Source organism: Microtus pennsylvanicus, chromosome 6 (assembly GCF_037038515.1).
Source record: "Microtus pennsylvanicus isolate mMicPen1 chromosome 6, mMicPen1.hap1, whole genome shotgun sequence".
NCBI lineage: Eukaryota > Metazoa > Chordata > Mammalia > Rodentia > Cricetidae > Microtus > Microtus pennsylvanicus.
Window position 1 is genome coordinate 44278373 of NC_134584.1, and position 16650 is coordinate 44295022.

The 16650-nt window shown below is 40.0% G+C and overlaps 1 protein-coding gene across 5 annotated transcripts in view; it reads left to right on the top strand.

Moving 5' to 3' along the window:
• Positions 1–553: 553 nt before the first annotated feature.
• The window catches only part of Kif2a (kinesin family member 2A), a 54352-nt gene continuing 38255 nt past the window's right edge, over positions 554–16650 (top strand). For 4 of the 5 annotated variants that reach the window (XM_075976103.1, XM_075976101.1, XM_075976105.1 and 1 more), the window contains exon 1: positions 611–796. In XM_075976103.1, coding sequence (XP_075832218.1) covers positions 733–796 — 64 coding nt within the window. In that variant the 5' untranslated portion in view covers positions 611–732. Of the gene's footprint in view, positions 797–16650 lie in introns of all 5 variants that reach the window. The other variant, XM_075976102.1, reaches the window with a different exon arrangement.

A 16650-nucleotide genomic window follows, 5' to 3' on the forward strand; every position in this document is an offset into this window, starting at 1 on the left:
CCAGACATGCCTTGGCCTTAGGAAGGGTACTTGGGCCGGCCACCCGACGTGACACGCGGTTCTAAGCACCCACAGACACACACCGGGTGTCCTGTCATCGGTCCCTTCAGTCCCTCGCTCCAAAAGCTCGACAGCACGTGGCCCTCAACCCATTCCCGCTGCAGCGTCAAGGCGAAGCCGGAGCCCTGGGAGGCATGGCTCGTTGTTTTCCCGCGCCTTCTAGGCCGCGCGCTAAACGCGACGCGGCGCGGGCTCGTACAGAGCCGGGCTGTGCGCGCTCCGGTGCCAGCGACGGTTAGAGCCGGCAGCCTCCAGGCCGCAGAGGAGCTGGGCGGGGCCGCCTGCAGCCAGAGAGCGCGGGCGCCGGGCAGGAAGACGCGGGCGGCCGTGAGTGCGCAGGCGCGCGGCGCCCCGCCTCCCCGCTCCCCCTCCAGCGTCGGTCCGGGCGGGCGGCGCGAGTCCTCCCACTCTCCCCCGCGCTGCCTCACGACTGCGGCCCTCGCTTCACCCTCGACGCCCGGCGTGCGCGTTCGCCAGCCCGCCCGCCAGTCCGCCCGCCCTCCTGCAGGCCCGGGGCCTCCGCCCGCTCGTCCGCCGCCGCTCGCCGCGGCCCCGCTCGTGTCCACGCTGCCTCCCGGGCCGGCGCGGCCGCGGGCCACCGCTGCCCCTCCCGCCGCCACCCCGCCCCCTCCCCGCCTGTTCCGCCCGCCAGCCGCCGCTCCGGATGAGGTGATGGCAACGGCCAACTTCGGCAAGATCCAGATCGGGATTTACGTGGAAATCAAGCGTAGCGATGGTGAGCCGCGCCGGGCCAGTCGGCCCTTTGATTGCTCCGCGGGGTTGTGGGGGCGGGAAGGCGGCGGCCCGGTCGCTTTTGTGTGCGGCGTTGTGCGGATGAGGCGGGCGTGGGGTCCGCCCGGGCGCCGCTGCAGTGCGGGGGCCCCGGCTGCAGGGCTGGCCGGGCGGGGGCCGCTCCCGGCTTGACGGTCCTCCCCGGGGACTCCGTTAGGGCTGACCGTGCCTCGCGCTCTCCCGGCTCTGCCTTTTACCGGTCTCTGCAGCCGTGGCTTGGCGAGGGTGGGAGCGTGAAGATCGGGGGGTTTCTGCACCGAGAGAGCCGACTGCCAGGCTGACGCTGATGGGCAACCATCCGGTTGTTTTTAACTGCTCTCCGGTTGTCAGGCCCCTTCGCCTGCCCTCTCCAAGCACGCTCTGCTTTCCTTTTTGCTCGTCCCTTTCCTGGAGAAGGATGCAGAGAATGCTGCACTCGGCCATGAAAAGGGGTGGGGGGGAGCAACGGAAAGAAATGCTCGATACGCTTTGCCAAGGTGATGGTCGTGAAAGGGATGGAGAGGACGGAGAGACGTGGTCGCAGTCCACTCGAGGCACTACTGAGAGGTGGGGGTGGGCGACCGGATGTTGATATTTTCACACCCTCGGGAGGTAACTGAGAAAAGTGTAAGGCGAGGTGAAGACACATGTTTAATTCCTTTTTTTTTTTCAAGACCCGTCTTATAGTTGTTTTTGCGGATTCCTCTTGGGGGGAAATATTTCATGTCACTGATTTCGAAGTGTAAAATGGAAATCGTTTAGATTGTAAAGGAAATAATGAGAAAAAGGGGATGAATGAAATTATATTCCTTAATTCGTGTATTGAGAAGCGGGTTAGCTTGAATTATGAGTTGATTCTTGACTGCATCTCCCCCATAACCAATTCTTTTTACTTACTTTTGGCCTATTCACCATCCTTTACCCTAGTTAATAAGGGCGTGGATATGACACCCACTTTTTGATTTCTACCAAATTCGACCAAGTTATGTCAATAGATATGAGTAGATTGGTTTTCCTGTTATTTATGATGTTTGGGAAGACCCTCTACGGCTAGTGATTTTTCCTTCCTCTTTGCTTCTGAAGTAATTTGTGGTAACTGGAAGCATCATAATTTGTGTATAAGAGCTTTAGAAGTTACCAAATGGGAAAGAGATGTTTCCTTTACTTCGATTGGGGTTTACTTTATTATTTCTCTGCAGATTGCTTTCTTGTAATTGTTATGCTGTTTCATGGCATTTTAGTTTTTGGTGAATGCGGATTAGCTGTATATCAACAAATGCAGGATTTACGTGTTAATTTAAAACTTGGAAGTATAATAAAAATGTAAGTTCTTACAGTCTTGCAAGTCTTGACTATGGTAATTTTAGGATATGGGCTTATAATAAATGTTCCTTCCGCCTTCAACTTCAGCCTATAGCAGAAATTCTGACACGTGAGAGCTTTATATTCCAGGTTATAGTAACCTAGACAACATTTTAAGAAGTGGCTTCTCACAAGAAGTAGTAATGTCAGTACAGTGTGTACTGTGCTGACAATAGGTTGTAAATGCTTAAGTGCCTTGGATGCAAAAGGGTAAAGGTGGGTAGCTCTTTCAAAGCGTTTTACATCTTATTTTTGGAGACCTTATAATCTCAAACTGGCCTTGAACTTGTTTTGTAGCTGAGAACCTTGACTGCCTCCTGCCTCCACCTTCTGAGTGCCAATTTATATGGTCCTGGGGATCAAGCACTCAGCAGTTGAACTACATCTTCAGCCCTGAAAAAGTGGGTAACCTCTAAAGGAAATAGCATTCAAAGTGTTTCACAGTTTGGACGATTTCCCCCAAACTTTCTCTCTTTTCACTTTAAGGGGACTGTTTTTGCTTTCTTCCTTCTGCAGCAGATCAGTGATTGGATAAAATATCAGTGGTTTTTGTAAAAAATAAAAATAAATAAACCAGCCTTGATGGTTGGTGATGTCAGGTCTCAGGACCTGAAATCACAGGAGGAAAGAAGAGCCACTTCAGCCTGCTGTTAACTGGGCAACACTGCACGGCATGCATGATTTTTGTTCCTATCAAGGATAGTCATATATTAAAGAATTCTAAAGGCCAAATCATAAACCAAAATGGGCCCATTTATGTCTTTGAAGATCTTGCAAAAACTCTAATTCCAGGAAGTCCTCACTGATAGTTAAAACCGGATTACCAGTGGGCTTCTGAATTCCCAAGTCATCCTAAGTCATCTCATTCATGAGACAGCACATTTGCTTAAGCGTTATACTTAGAACCGTACTGCCTAATGTTTTCAGACTGCATGGCTAAAGTAGGTTTTCATATAGAGAGTGCAGTGGAGGCATGTGAAGATGTCTTCGCTCACAGGATTAAAATACTTTGCTTGCTTGAGTACATCTGTGCCTCACCCCACACGCCCATGTGGGTCCCAGTTGAGTGAGTGCATTGCTCATTTTTGGAGTTTTGTTTTCAAACATTGTGTTAGGGCTGGTGAAAAGGTTCAGCCTGATGACCTGAGTTCCGTCTCCAGGATGTTTGTTATGGAAGGAGAGAATCAATCCTTGCATTATTTTAATTAGTCAGTCAACTGGAATTTTATCAGGAAATAGAATCCTCTCTCTGTGCTGATTTCTGAACTACCATCTTCCCACTGTGAGTCCCCTTCCCTGGTGGCCTCTTCCCAGGATCCTTAGGGATGATTAAAGCAGAATGATCTAAGGTTTTCTGGTTATTTGAATTTTGTATTATTATGCTCCCCCCTCCAATATTATAAGGTTAGATATGGCAAGAATTTGGCTTAGAGTCTAGAGATTGCTTTCATTCATAGGTAAACTGGTATGAAATTGGAATGATTTCTTAAAATAGACACATTCTCTTGCTTAGGCCTTAATATTACTTGATTCAGGTCCATTTTAGAATTCAGTGACTCTTAAAAACTACAGTTACACAGATAGCCTGTATTGGGAAAAATCTTTTTTAAAACTCCCCTATTAAACTAAAAAATCTGTAGTAACAGTGACTGGTTACCCTTTGGGAACTGGGGCACTGCTGAAAAATAGTAAATATTTGAAAAGTGCAGCTGAGGTGGCATTGGTCTCTTAGTTGATTTGTTGTCTAATGGGCTTGTTTTAATTTTCAACTAAAAATCTTGGAAGATTCTCATTTTCTATAAATGGAAACTGAGTCATGGATCAACATGAGTAACCTGTGTAAATCACATAGTTTGTCAGTGGCAGTTAACTCGCCTTGCATGGTATAGAAACCTGACTACCAAGAATGATTGCACAAAAGGAGGAATTCTCTGCTCCTTCAGAACTATATATACCACTTTCTACAGCCTAGTCAGTGTGTAGAAATTGTGTCTCACTTATGGAAAAGGTACTGCAGAGCATTGTGTAGAGCCACATTGTGATAAATAATAGTTACTAGAGTGTTCCTGTTTCTTAATTAAACATAGAGAAAACAGTGTCTTCATTAAGGCATCTGAAAAGCAGAGGAGATGGGGATTTTAGAAGGTCGTCAGGAACACTGGAGCTTAGGGCAGAGAGGTATGCTTTGCCATTTATTATTCTACTAGTTCATCCTTACATGCCATTTTATAGGCTTCTGATGAATAGAGTTACAACTTAAATAATTAAAAGTGGGCAGTGTAAGACTACAATAGTAATTATGTGACTGTTGTGGGACCAGGACAGATTGGGCGTTTTGTAGATTGGTAATTTCCTCTTGCAGGTGATTAAGATGGTATTGCTTTGGTGTTATATTTATTAGGCATAGTTTTCCAGTTGCTTCTAAACATATTATCTACTTGGGTTCTTACAGGGACCATATGAAGTAATAAGCAGAGTAGAAAGACAGCAGATGCATCATTTGCCAAGCTCACATGGTTCAAAAAGGACATAGCCTGGTCAGATGCTAATTAGTGACTACTAAATGCTAGCAAATGTTGTTTTGATGATAGGATGTTTTATACTTTGTGAATATTAATTTTCTTTTTGAGAAACACAAGACCCTGTAATAGAATTCCCTCCATTACTATGAAAGGAGCTTAGAAAACTATCAATTTGTAACAAAGCTTACATTTGTCAAATTGGTGAAATCAAATTTGAACATTTTATCATTTACAAAGGTTAAGAGTTAGCAATTGAAGGCTTCTGAAAGTCATTTTTGCTTCCACCAGTATCACAAAAAGCTAGGAATCTATTTATCTAGCCACTCCATCCTGTGGCAGATGTGTAGGAAAGGTTGTGTGTTAACTTTCACTGCCACATGTCTATATATACTTCTTAATTTTGGAGGAAGCAGAGAAGAACCAGTTAAGCTTGCAGTTGCTGAAACTCATTAAAACAAACCAGAGTGGAAACCCAAGGACAGGCACGGGAGATCTACTCTTTCTAGCCACAGTTTAATTGGATAATAGTATATCAACCAGCTGCTTGTAGAATCTCTAGAATGCAGCACTCTAGAGGGAAGCTGAGGCAGGAGGATCTCCACAAGTTTGAGGCCAGTCTAGGCTACGTGGTAAAGCACAGAACAGCAGCAACAAAATTACATTACTCTTTGCAAAGCTCAATTCTTGAATTCAGCCAGTTTCTGGTTTAATATCCTCTGCTCTTTAACCTAAAGTAATTGCTTAAGATACTTGTTTGTTTTGCAAGTATTTGTTTAAACATTCTTAGCTTAAAGGATAGACATACACTTTAAATACACTTTAAAACAGGTGTGAGTTCAAGGCCAGCCTGGTCTACAAGAGCTAGTTCCAGGACAGGCTCCAAAGTGACAGAAAAACCAGAAAAGAAAATAAAATACACTTTAAACTCTAGATAAAACTGAGCTTTATTCTTCTGGTTTACTTTTGGAGCAAAGTTGATTTTCTTTATGTCACCCACCAACTTTTTAAAAGCTATCTCTAATATGAAAATCTATGGTCTGAAACTGCAGATCTGAAACGTTGATTCCTTGATATGATACCTCAAACTGAAAATTGATGCCTGGTCTTATATGAAGAACTGCAGTCAAAACACAGGCACACTTTTTAAGAAATCAATAAAATTAACCCCAGTTTACGTGTGTAAGATACACACACACCAAATGAATTTGATAATAGGGTCTTTTCCTCAATATATCATTATATGTGTGCAGTTGAGACACACTAAGCATGTCTGGTGCAAAGCTGAAGTAGATGTAAGGGACGAGCATTGGCTGCTTTTCTGAAGGACTTGGGTTCAACTCCTAGCACCCACATGATAGCTCATAACAGGCTATAGTCCAATTCCAGGGGATGCAGCACCTTCTTCTGGCTTCCAAAGGTACTAGGAATGCATGTGGGCATTGATATACATGCAGGGAAAACACCCTTATACTTTACACACAAAGGTAAATTTTAAAAAGATAAAACTCTTTAAAAAATAGACAATAGTGTTTTCTCATACTAAACATTCAAGTACTTAGGGATTCATAGAAGCTGTGGATGCTGTGCCACATAGATAACATAGAGAGCAGAGTAAGTTCAGATGCACGGGCAGTGGGGTCTTGTCTAATGAAAACGCAGTGAAATAGCATATCAACTCATTGTCAGCTAATTGTGTCAGCTTTTTGTTGTATTCAAAGAGTACAGTGAGGAAGCAAATGTCTTTCTTAAAAGTCACACGTCATCTGGACATGTAGCTTAGTGGTAGATTCTGGGTTCAATTCAAAGCACTGTTGATTTGTTTAAAGTAAAATTCATATTTCCAAGGCTAAGAGTGCCGCTCAGTGGTAGAGCAATTGCAGGGCCGTGGGTTCAGTTTGTCTAGACCTTTCTTATTTTTTTATAATATTTTTCTCTTTACACGTTATAATAAAACTTGTACATTCACACACTAGAGTGTGAAGTATTTTGGAATATAGACCTTAAATGATTGTAGTATATCAAAAAATAATGAAATATCCCATTTCTGTGTTTTTAATGACAGATTTCATTAAATTATTCCATGTTCTACATTCAGTTACATTTAGAAATGGAATGAACAAAGTCCTAATAAAGAAACAAATGGTTTTAGTAGTGTGACTAGTACTAATAGGTGCATGCTAGTCTGTGTAAACCTGTGCCCTGTTTGCCTCTTCCTCTTCTTTCCTCGAGAACCCACATTTAGCAGCGCTGATTCCGATAGTCCTTGCCAGTTAGATGGATTGGCATTACTTGCCACTAGTGATCTACTATTTTTCCTAATTTTTAACCTTTGTTCTAATTTCAAAAGGCATAATGTACTCCAGTTTTAAGTTTCTGGCAGACCATCGGCTCCTGACAGCTGTTTTTTCTTAGAGAACCCGAGTGGGAATCCTTACAGACTCAGACTAAGGACATCGGATATGGACATAGGTAGAGCATTCTACCAGCTGCTCATAGTCAGTGTGATTGAGAATAGACACCCTTCACAGTGTTGCCAAGTACTCCTCTATTATATTTTATTTACTTTCAAAGAATCCCCTTTTTGTAGGTTTTGACACTAATTTTTAATAAAGTTCCATATATGTAAAATTATTTTTAGAGATAGGATCAAGAACGAATATGTGTATGATTACATTTGTTGAGTGATCATAACTTTTAATGAACAGACAGACCTATTAGCTTCCATCTTCTATACTGCTGTTTAACTTTAATTTCTTTTTTAAAAAGTTGATCCAAGCAGGATGATCTCTGCAGATTGAAGACCATCCAGGTTATAAAGTGAGACCCTATGTCAGAATTTTTAAAAGTCACTTGTTCTTTTGATATCTGCAGGGATTTAGCATTCATGCCCTTTGCTGAATGTGTGCCATACAGTACTGGATTTTCATGACAGCCTGTAAGGCAGACGCTGTCTTCCCTGATTCACACAGATTCTAGCCAGGATTGTGACCCTTTATTTTCGAAAAAGCTGGATTTTCCTAATGATCCTGGCTAGACTTCATGGAAAGTAAAATGTAAATAGTGGAGAATGTATTGGTGGAGGAGGCAGCATTCTGTGCTTATAGCACAACATGGAAGAAGTTCCTGAGCTGGAAACATTGGGCTGTTGATAAAGGGAATTTAAGACGGGGTTGGAAGGGTGAGAGATGAAGAACACAAGGAAATGGGGGAGGGGGACCTAGAGCACCTCGTTAAACGCTTGGAAAAAAAGGTAAGGTAAGCATCTTGGAATTAATTTCTAGGACACTTGGAAACTACTGTAGGACTTAATCTCCTGAAAGCCGTAACAAGAGTTAGCCAGTGATTAGTGATAGCTTAGAGACAGAACTACAGAAAATGAGAATTAGCGTGGTGAAGATTGCGTTGGTCTAGGAGGTGAACAGTACTCAGAAGCAGATGAGACGAAAGCAAGGCAATAACCTTGTTATGTGGTGGCATCGCTTGTGCTAATTGTTGCTGTTGTGTGTTTTACTCTTTTTTTTATCTTTACCCATCACCCAGCTTCCAAATAATCACACAAATGGAAGTTTATTCTTTCTTATAAATGCCCAGCTTGGCTTATTTCTAGCCAGCTTTCCTTAACTTAAATTATCCAATGTACCTTTTGACTCGTGGGACTGTGTGACTGGCCCCAGCATCCTCCTTTTCTCCTCTTCCCAGATTTCTCCTGTTTATTCTGTCAGAAGCATATGGGAAATCTCTGTGAACTTAAAAAGGGGAAAGGGATGTGCAAACTTTGTCTAGATCTCCTTTGAAAATAATGGGCCAATTAATGGTAATATATAATACTTAAGAATAAAGATGAATTAAACCATGGAATTCATGTTTGTTTCTATTTATTTTTAAGATTTATTTATTTAATGTATGGGTATTCCATCTGCATGTATGACTTTATGCCAGAAGTGAGCCACCATGTGGCTGCTGGAAATTGAACTCAGGACCTCTAGAAGCAGCTAGTGCCCTTAACCACCGAGTTATCTCTTCAGCCCCTTGCTTTTTTATTTTTAAGACAGAATCACGTGTGTGCTAGGCTGACTGTACTTAACTCACTATGTAATGGAGAATGACCGTGAATTTAAGATCCTCCTGCCTGCCCATCCCCAGCACTGGAATTACTACACCCTATTCAGTTATAAGGACTGAACTCAAGGCTTTGCACATGTTAGGCCATTACTTTTCTGAGTTTTCTACATGCTAGGCAGTTACTTATTCAACTGAGCTATACCCCAGCACCAAAATTTTTTTTTAAAAAAATCATACTTAGTATATTGGCTAATATACTAAGAGATGTGAGTTTGCTAACATAATTTTAAATGAGCTATGTAGTGCAGTAAGAAAGATTCAGATATATTTGACAACTGGAATAAATAATTTCTTTATTTTTGCCTATGGACATAGTAAGTTTATAGTTCGATATTATGATGAATGTCCAATTCAAGCATTGCTTCTTGATGCGTCATCCTTGAGATTGGCCAATATTGACTATAAAATGATTTAACAATGGCATATCTCTGCTCTAAGATGTAAGCACGTGAAATTTATTTTCTGTTTGAGTTTGGGGTGCAAACAGCTTTAAACGTATGTGGAGTCTTAGTTTGGTTTGGGAGGCAATAATTTTACAGGTAACAGAACTGTAATTTACTGTGGGACACTAAAGAGAAGTAGATGTAAGGATTTAGCAAATGAGAAAAATTAGAGGCTTCTAATTCACTAGAGATAAATCTTGGAATTTAGTCACAGGTAGATATTTGGTAAAATACTGTGTTGAAATAATCCGGTTAGCTAAGGATGAAACAATTATATTTTATTTATTATAGGGGGAAAACTCATGAAACAGGAAACAAATTCAATCACAGCAATGTCCCACAGGAAAAGGCACAGAAAGAGAATACCTACCCTGGGTCCCAGCGAAGCTATGCCTTAACTAAGACCCACCTCTTAAAAATGATTGGCTAAACAAGGTTCCCCATCATCTCCCCTTTTGTCTAAACAAGAGCGATCCAAACCCAATACAAAACTATATACAATAGGAATAGATATCAAGTATAAAATTACAAACAACATAAGCAATATTAAGCAAGAAACACATGACAAAAGAGTATAAATCTTGCATCGGAAATAAGCTTGGCTAAATCATGAGAGGAAGGTAACTATGACTATCTAATCTTCAACCCCATCAAAGGCCTGAGAAGGAAGATAGTATTACTGGAGTGGCCAGGAAGTGCAATCAAACAGCTTCCAAAGCCAGTAGAATATGACGGAGACAATTAGCTACCTGAGCAATCACCCAAAGTCTCATTTGCAATGTTGAAGCAACCAACTTTGGCTAAGGCCTAGCGTAACTGACAGACCATTTTCAGAGGCAGGAGATTTTTTCAGAACCGTCTTACCCTGTCTTGGCAAGGTTTGGCCATCCTTTTCCTTGTGTCCTGCTTATCCAGTCCAGATACCATGTACTTGTCAGGGGACGAGGCAGGGGCAGTTCCTTGTCCAAAGGTCAGTTGTGCCAAGAAGAAAACAAAACTCCTAGTGGAGTGTCTTCGGTGCTCAACATTCTCTTGGGAATAGATTGGTGCTGTCAGGAGCAATCATGTCTCATGTCAATGTAACTCTAAGTTATTTAAATGCCATCTTCTACAGATCCTTGAAGTGGTTGAAGATTATCTAGGCAGAATACAATCTCTGTGTATCTAAAGAATCTAATTGGGCTGGAGAGATGGCTCAGAGGTTAAGAGCACTGGCTGCTCTTCCAGAGGTCCTGAGTTCAATTCCCAGCAACCACATGGTGGCTCACAACCACCTGTACTGAGATCTGGTGCCCTCTGGCGTGCGGGCATACATCGAGGCAGAATGTTGTATACATAATAAATAAATCTTTAAAAAAAAAAGAAAAAAATCTAATTAATCTGAATGTTATGTATAACAAACATGAACAACTATTGACCTCCCTGTTGACCAGCTTCAAAGGTCTAGACAGGAAGATACTCTAGCAGATGCTTGCTAGATGGGCAGTGGATATTGTCACAAAAATGTGTTCAATTACAATTTGGTAGGAGTGCTGATATAATTCATCAGTTTAGGGCCCTTTCAGCTTCCAAGGTCTTCAGTTTTATAAACCTGCTGTTTTACAGTTACATTTGGATTGTTGATGCTCTTTTCCCCATACACAATCCCCAGCACAGTAGGTATTCTCTCTCTTCTTTCAGTTGCAGTTTTATTTTGAGTGATACATTGCTTTTAACCTTACCAATTCTTATGTCTTTATTAAAAGCCGTTATTTAAAGTATACAGTAGAATTTTCTGTCTTCCTGCTATACCCCATATCTTTCCTTCCCTATTTAGGGTGCTTTATCTATTCTCTGAGAGATCATGTACCTCGGGTATTGGTCCTAAACCTGAAGCACTTCTCACATAGTTCTCGCTATATTAGGTAAACTGAATTCTTTTTAGCCTAGGCAGAATGGTTCTAGAAACACAATGTTATTTAATGGATTACTACATATCTCCTCTTGAATGTTTCATAAACTTCTTATTTAGCGAGCCCATAATTGAACTAGTCCTTAAGTGTAGATGTATGTCATCACTTTACTTTTTCTTTTGCCTAACTCTGAAACCAAGTTGTCTTCCTAGACTCTTTGCTCTGGACTTCATGTTCTATCCTCAGTTGTCTTAATGAAATGCTCAAGTACTCTTTCACCCTTCTAATTCATCCGGCACCATGACTTTGGTCAGGCTGGAAACTTGTCTATGTTGCTGCAACAGTTTCTGGAAGATCTCTCCACCTTTGATTACTTGCTGTTTCTTAGCAAGCCTGAGCAGTCTGCCCCACTTGATAGCATCATTCTTGTCACTTAGTTTGAAACATAGGCTACTTCAGACATGCTGGATAACTCCTTTTTCTTTTTAGCTATTGTTAAACATCCCACCCTTTTTATTCCTAAGATGAATCCAAGTTTTATGTTCTGCATCCCATCTGTTTATTTGGTCAGAATGCTCATGAGAGTATATTAACTGCTTAATTTTGTCTGGTCAGACTCCGGGTCTGCTTTGTCCCCACTGCCTAGCAGATGGTCTCTATACAAGATTGACAGTTTGCTGAGTCAGTGTTTAAGTGGAGTAGCCATGCTACTCTTTCTACACAAGCTTTGACATTCTTTTTTTTTTTTATATGATTTGTGTTGCTCTTCTCCAGGCATAAAATGTATGACATGACAAAGTGTTGTGCACTATTGCTCTTAATGTATACTTTAAATTTTCTTAAGTGTAATTACCGATTTTGATTAGCAGTATAGCTCCATGGTTAACCATTAAGTTCCAGAAAGCATGTACATGTATTGAAAAGTCTCCACCCTTTTTGCTCACAACCATTTGTCCTTCCAGTAAGTGTTACCAATTTCTTAAGTGAGATCTCTTTTGTCTTTCAGCAAGTGTGCCTGTGTATATCTAGATACCTATATGTAGTATAGATATGTTTCATTATGTACTTCCCTATACAATAACTGTATAAAATGATTTATAATTTAATTTAACTGTGTGGCTCAGTCTGGCCTAGAACTTGTGATGGTCCTTTGTCTCAGCTCACCCAGTGCTGGGAATGTATGTGTGAGCCTTCCCTTCCCCCTCCTGTAGAGTATTTGACACAATAGTCTCATTCTTTCTCATAATTACATTTTATTAGTAGCTGAATATATCAGCATTTTATTTACTTGTCTTTTATTGATAGGCATGCTTGTGCATCATTTGTAGATTCTGTATGAAAGGAGTGTATGCATGTGTAAGTCAGAAGACAAATTTGGGAAGTTAATTCTGTCCTTCTACTGGGTAGGTCCTGCCATTCCAACTCAAGTTGCCAGGCTTGGTGGCAAGTGCTTTCCTTTTATTCACTTTATCCATCTTGTTGGCCCTTTTTCTAGTAAGAAAAAATTAGTAGGGATTAAAATCCTTGAATTAGAATCAGTGGTCAAAGAATTAATTCTTTTTAGTTTGCTGTAACTTGGCTATTTGCCTTCCACAAAGCAAGAATTTACCTTTCTGCCTGCAAAGTGCCTACTGGTCAGACCCTCATTGTTCTTACTTCAGCTTGGATCGGGAGCAGAATTTGATGGTTGCTTCTCTTTCCTTTTGAAATACCTTCTTCAGTTGTGTTCTGATACTCTGCTGGGTTTTCCTTGTCTCTGACAACATCTGGATCACCTGTACTGCTACCATTAGTTGCCTTGTGCAGACAAATGAAAACCTAGGACTTCTGTGCTTGCTCTCTGTGATCACAGTTAGCTTTTACATGCTATGTGGATCAGTGTTTCTACAAGTGTTGTATTATCATCGTCGTCGTATCGTCGTCATTATTATTTTTATTCCCCCAAAGAGCCTTTTTTACATTTTCCCCTTGTCACTCCCTCACAATGAAATTTTAGTACCACAGATATCTGTTGTCTGTGCATCTCTTCATGTGTGTGGCCCTTGGGAATGGCCTGAACTGTTGTAATATCTGATATATGTTCTCCTTGAGAGCCATTTTTTTTATCCTCTTTAGGACATTATCTTTGTTGGTGAGAAACTGGTGTGCTGAAGCTTTTCTCTTTAGCTGGACTACCCCCAGAACCAGCCAGCTTACTTGATAGCACTACTAGGTAGATAGCCCCAAACTTGGTATGTATAAAATGAAACTCAGTAGCTTGACTTTAGCCACACTGTCCGCACTGAGCTCCTATAACTCCACTCTTTGTATATCTTTTACTCTAGACTATGTAATTTTGTATTCTCTATTTAACCTTAACTATTTAAGAACTTGAAGGAATGGCTCTTGTCTATTTGACCAGACATTGAAAACAGAAATTTGAGAAAGCTGTTTAGCCACTACTACCACAGAATTCCATTGGTGGTATAGAAGAGATTGTGATGAGAAATTGAGGATGTAGTAACATTATAGTGTTATTCTCATGTAAGGGTGTGTTCAGGCACAAGAGAAGATACCTCTATAGCCAGTTCTTGAGTGGAATTTCCTTCTAGTAAGAATTTGAGTCTTTACGTAAGACTGCTCGGTATATTCAGCAGAATGTGTTGTTTTAGCAACATTGGTGCGTAAAATTGCGGTATTCTAGAGAACAAGTCATTTTTCTTAGCCCAGATCTATTTTGAATATTTTATCACAGAGGGACATGTGAAGATGTCCTTTAAAGTTCCCAAGTGTTTAAATTTACTTAGTTAATAACCCCTACTTAAGGATTTAAAATGTTTATGTGTTGGGTGTGTGGTTGAATGTTTGCAGCAGCACACATGTGGAGGTCAGAGAACAACTCTGTGGAGTAGGTTCTCTCCTTCCACAGTTAGGAACCTCTGCAAGTGGAACTGCAGTGTCATTTCTTGTCACCACATTAAGTGGATATTTTAGGGCCTTAAAACAAAGTTTTTTATTGGTTCAGCTGTAATCATAATCATTTTAGGATTTGAGCTTTTGTATTCTAGTTACAGTTCAATTTTGGTACTTTTAAATCTTCACTTACCAACTCCAAATATAGAAGACATAGGGAATCACAGTGATTTAATCTTGCAAAGGGCTTTACAGTGAACTCTTTCAAATAATTGTTCTGTTGTACAGTGTAGCTCAGTTATCCCAGAATAACAAAGAGGAAACCCTTCCGGATCACCCCAAAGGAACTGAGCAGTTAGTTTTTATATCCCTTCTCAAAATAGTGGACTGCCGATGAAAAAAAAGATTGGGAGAAAATAATTTGTATGCAGTATGGATGAAAGTGTATCTTGTTTTGAAGTTACCTTTTCTTGATGAAAAGTCTAAGCTATATTGTGTCTCTCCCCACCCCCATCAAAATGTCAGGTTTATGTATAAGGCCTAAGAAAGACCATGCTAGAACTTTTATATTTGGTAATAAGAGTAACATAAGTGTGATGAACCAAAATAGAAAAAACTATGTTGGGCAAAGTCGCATTCCCTAGGGATTTATTAAATAGCAACAGTACAGTTAGTTACCAGTGTCAGCTGGCACGGTATTTGCTCTTCTCTAATGACACCTTGCTCCAACAAAGCTGTTGATGGTGTAATGTAAGGATTCTCTACACTGCTTAGATTAGTTAGTGAAACCTGGATATCAGCTTGAGAACTTGACTTCTGCTGGAACTGCCTACTCATCTGTGCCTTTATAATCTCTGAAATTCAGCTGATTCCTTTCTGGCCTCTCAGGAACAAACCTGTATTTACTGTTAGAGCTAAACAGCCTTTAGGCGGTTAATGAATCAGGACTGACTGTTACTGTGTACTTAATGTCTTCCATTTTCTAGGTGATGCTTTTATAGCATCTTTTGTGCTTTTAGTCTTTGTGTTCTAAGATATTTACTAATCTTCCTCTAGCCTTCTCCTATTATGTTGTTAATTATAGAATATCATTGTATTGAACTTTCCTAGCAATGGGTTGTTATTATGCTTCCCAAATAGCATGCTTTTTGAATCATTTGAAGAATGGAATTATCTCTTTTAAAAAAAGGTCTTGAGACAGATCTCCTTAGACCAAAATATGGCGCGGGGGGGGGGGAGCTAATCAGCGTAAAATATTTTGTTATGACTCAAAAAGATGTATTCAGACATTTGAATTATATTCAGTTATATTATATAGAACACTGGCAGTTCTGTAACTAAATATAAACTTGACTAGAATCAACACATGTAATATGAGAAGCCAGACATGATAGTAAGTACTTGTCATCCCAACACTCAGGAGACTCTGGCAGGAAGAGTTAAGAGAGTTTAACAAGTCACACAGTACAAATGGCACAGAGTGCGGTCTGTGGGCTCTAGGGTAATTCATCAAGGTTCTCTGGCAGGGACTCCACCTTGAAAGCTCTTTCAGATAACTGTTTACCAACTGCTGATTAACATTCCGTCTGGAAAGAGCCAGGCATGTATTCCTAATATGTATAGAATTTTATAGATTAAAGTTTTGTAATAAAAGTTACTTCTTTGTTCTGAGAATGGGTATTTATGCATGCTTTTCTTCTCTCCTGCCTGAGACACAGAAGGCAATAATGTAGCTAAGTTTTAAAAGTCTATGCAATAAAACACTGAAACTTTAAATTATGTAACCATATTCTTACTGAAAGTTTGAGGAGATTGCTTAAGAATAGACAAACTAGAGAAGTTAAATTTTTTAAATTATATTTATTTTGTGTGCACGTGTGTGCGTGCCGCATGTATGGAGATCAGAGGACAACTTGGAGGAGTTATCCACACTGTTGGGGGCCTGGGGCTTGAACTCTGGTCATCTCTATGCCTGCTGGTCTAAGAATCTTATATTCAAATTTATTGTAACACAAGATATATTTTTGTGTTTTTTATTATATAACTATACATGTGTGTATCTCTCGTGATTTGTTTAAGTATATTTTAATTATAAATAACTTTTTGTTATTTTTAAACTTATCATACCTCAAGTACAAACATTAGAATTTAACAACTCTAAAATGTTTGAAAGTCAACATTATAAACAGTTTTATAATTCAAGTTTTATTTTACTAATTACTTAGTGATTTTTACATTTTGAGTGTATTTTGTACAAATTTTATGTATTATTTAGATATTAAGATGTTAAATGAGAAAAGAGAAAGTTTTGTAGAAACTTTAAGAATTACTGATAAAATATTATTCACTTTCGGGGAAGATTTGTCATTTGATACTCGAGCATCCTCAAACCTGTAATTTGAATAATTATCCACAGAACACTGAATTTGTATTCCTAGGTCTGTGATAAACAGCTGCAGCCTTCTTAAAAGCTGCTTGAATATGAAAGGAATTTAGTTTTTCCATGTTTGTCCTTTTTAAAATAAAATAAATATATCTGCTATATAGTAAGTATTCTGCTTTTTTGAATGATTGTAATAAAATTTT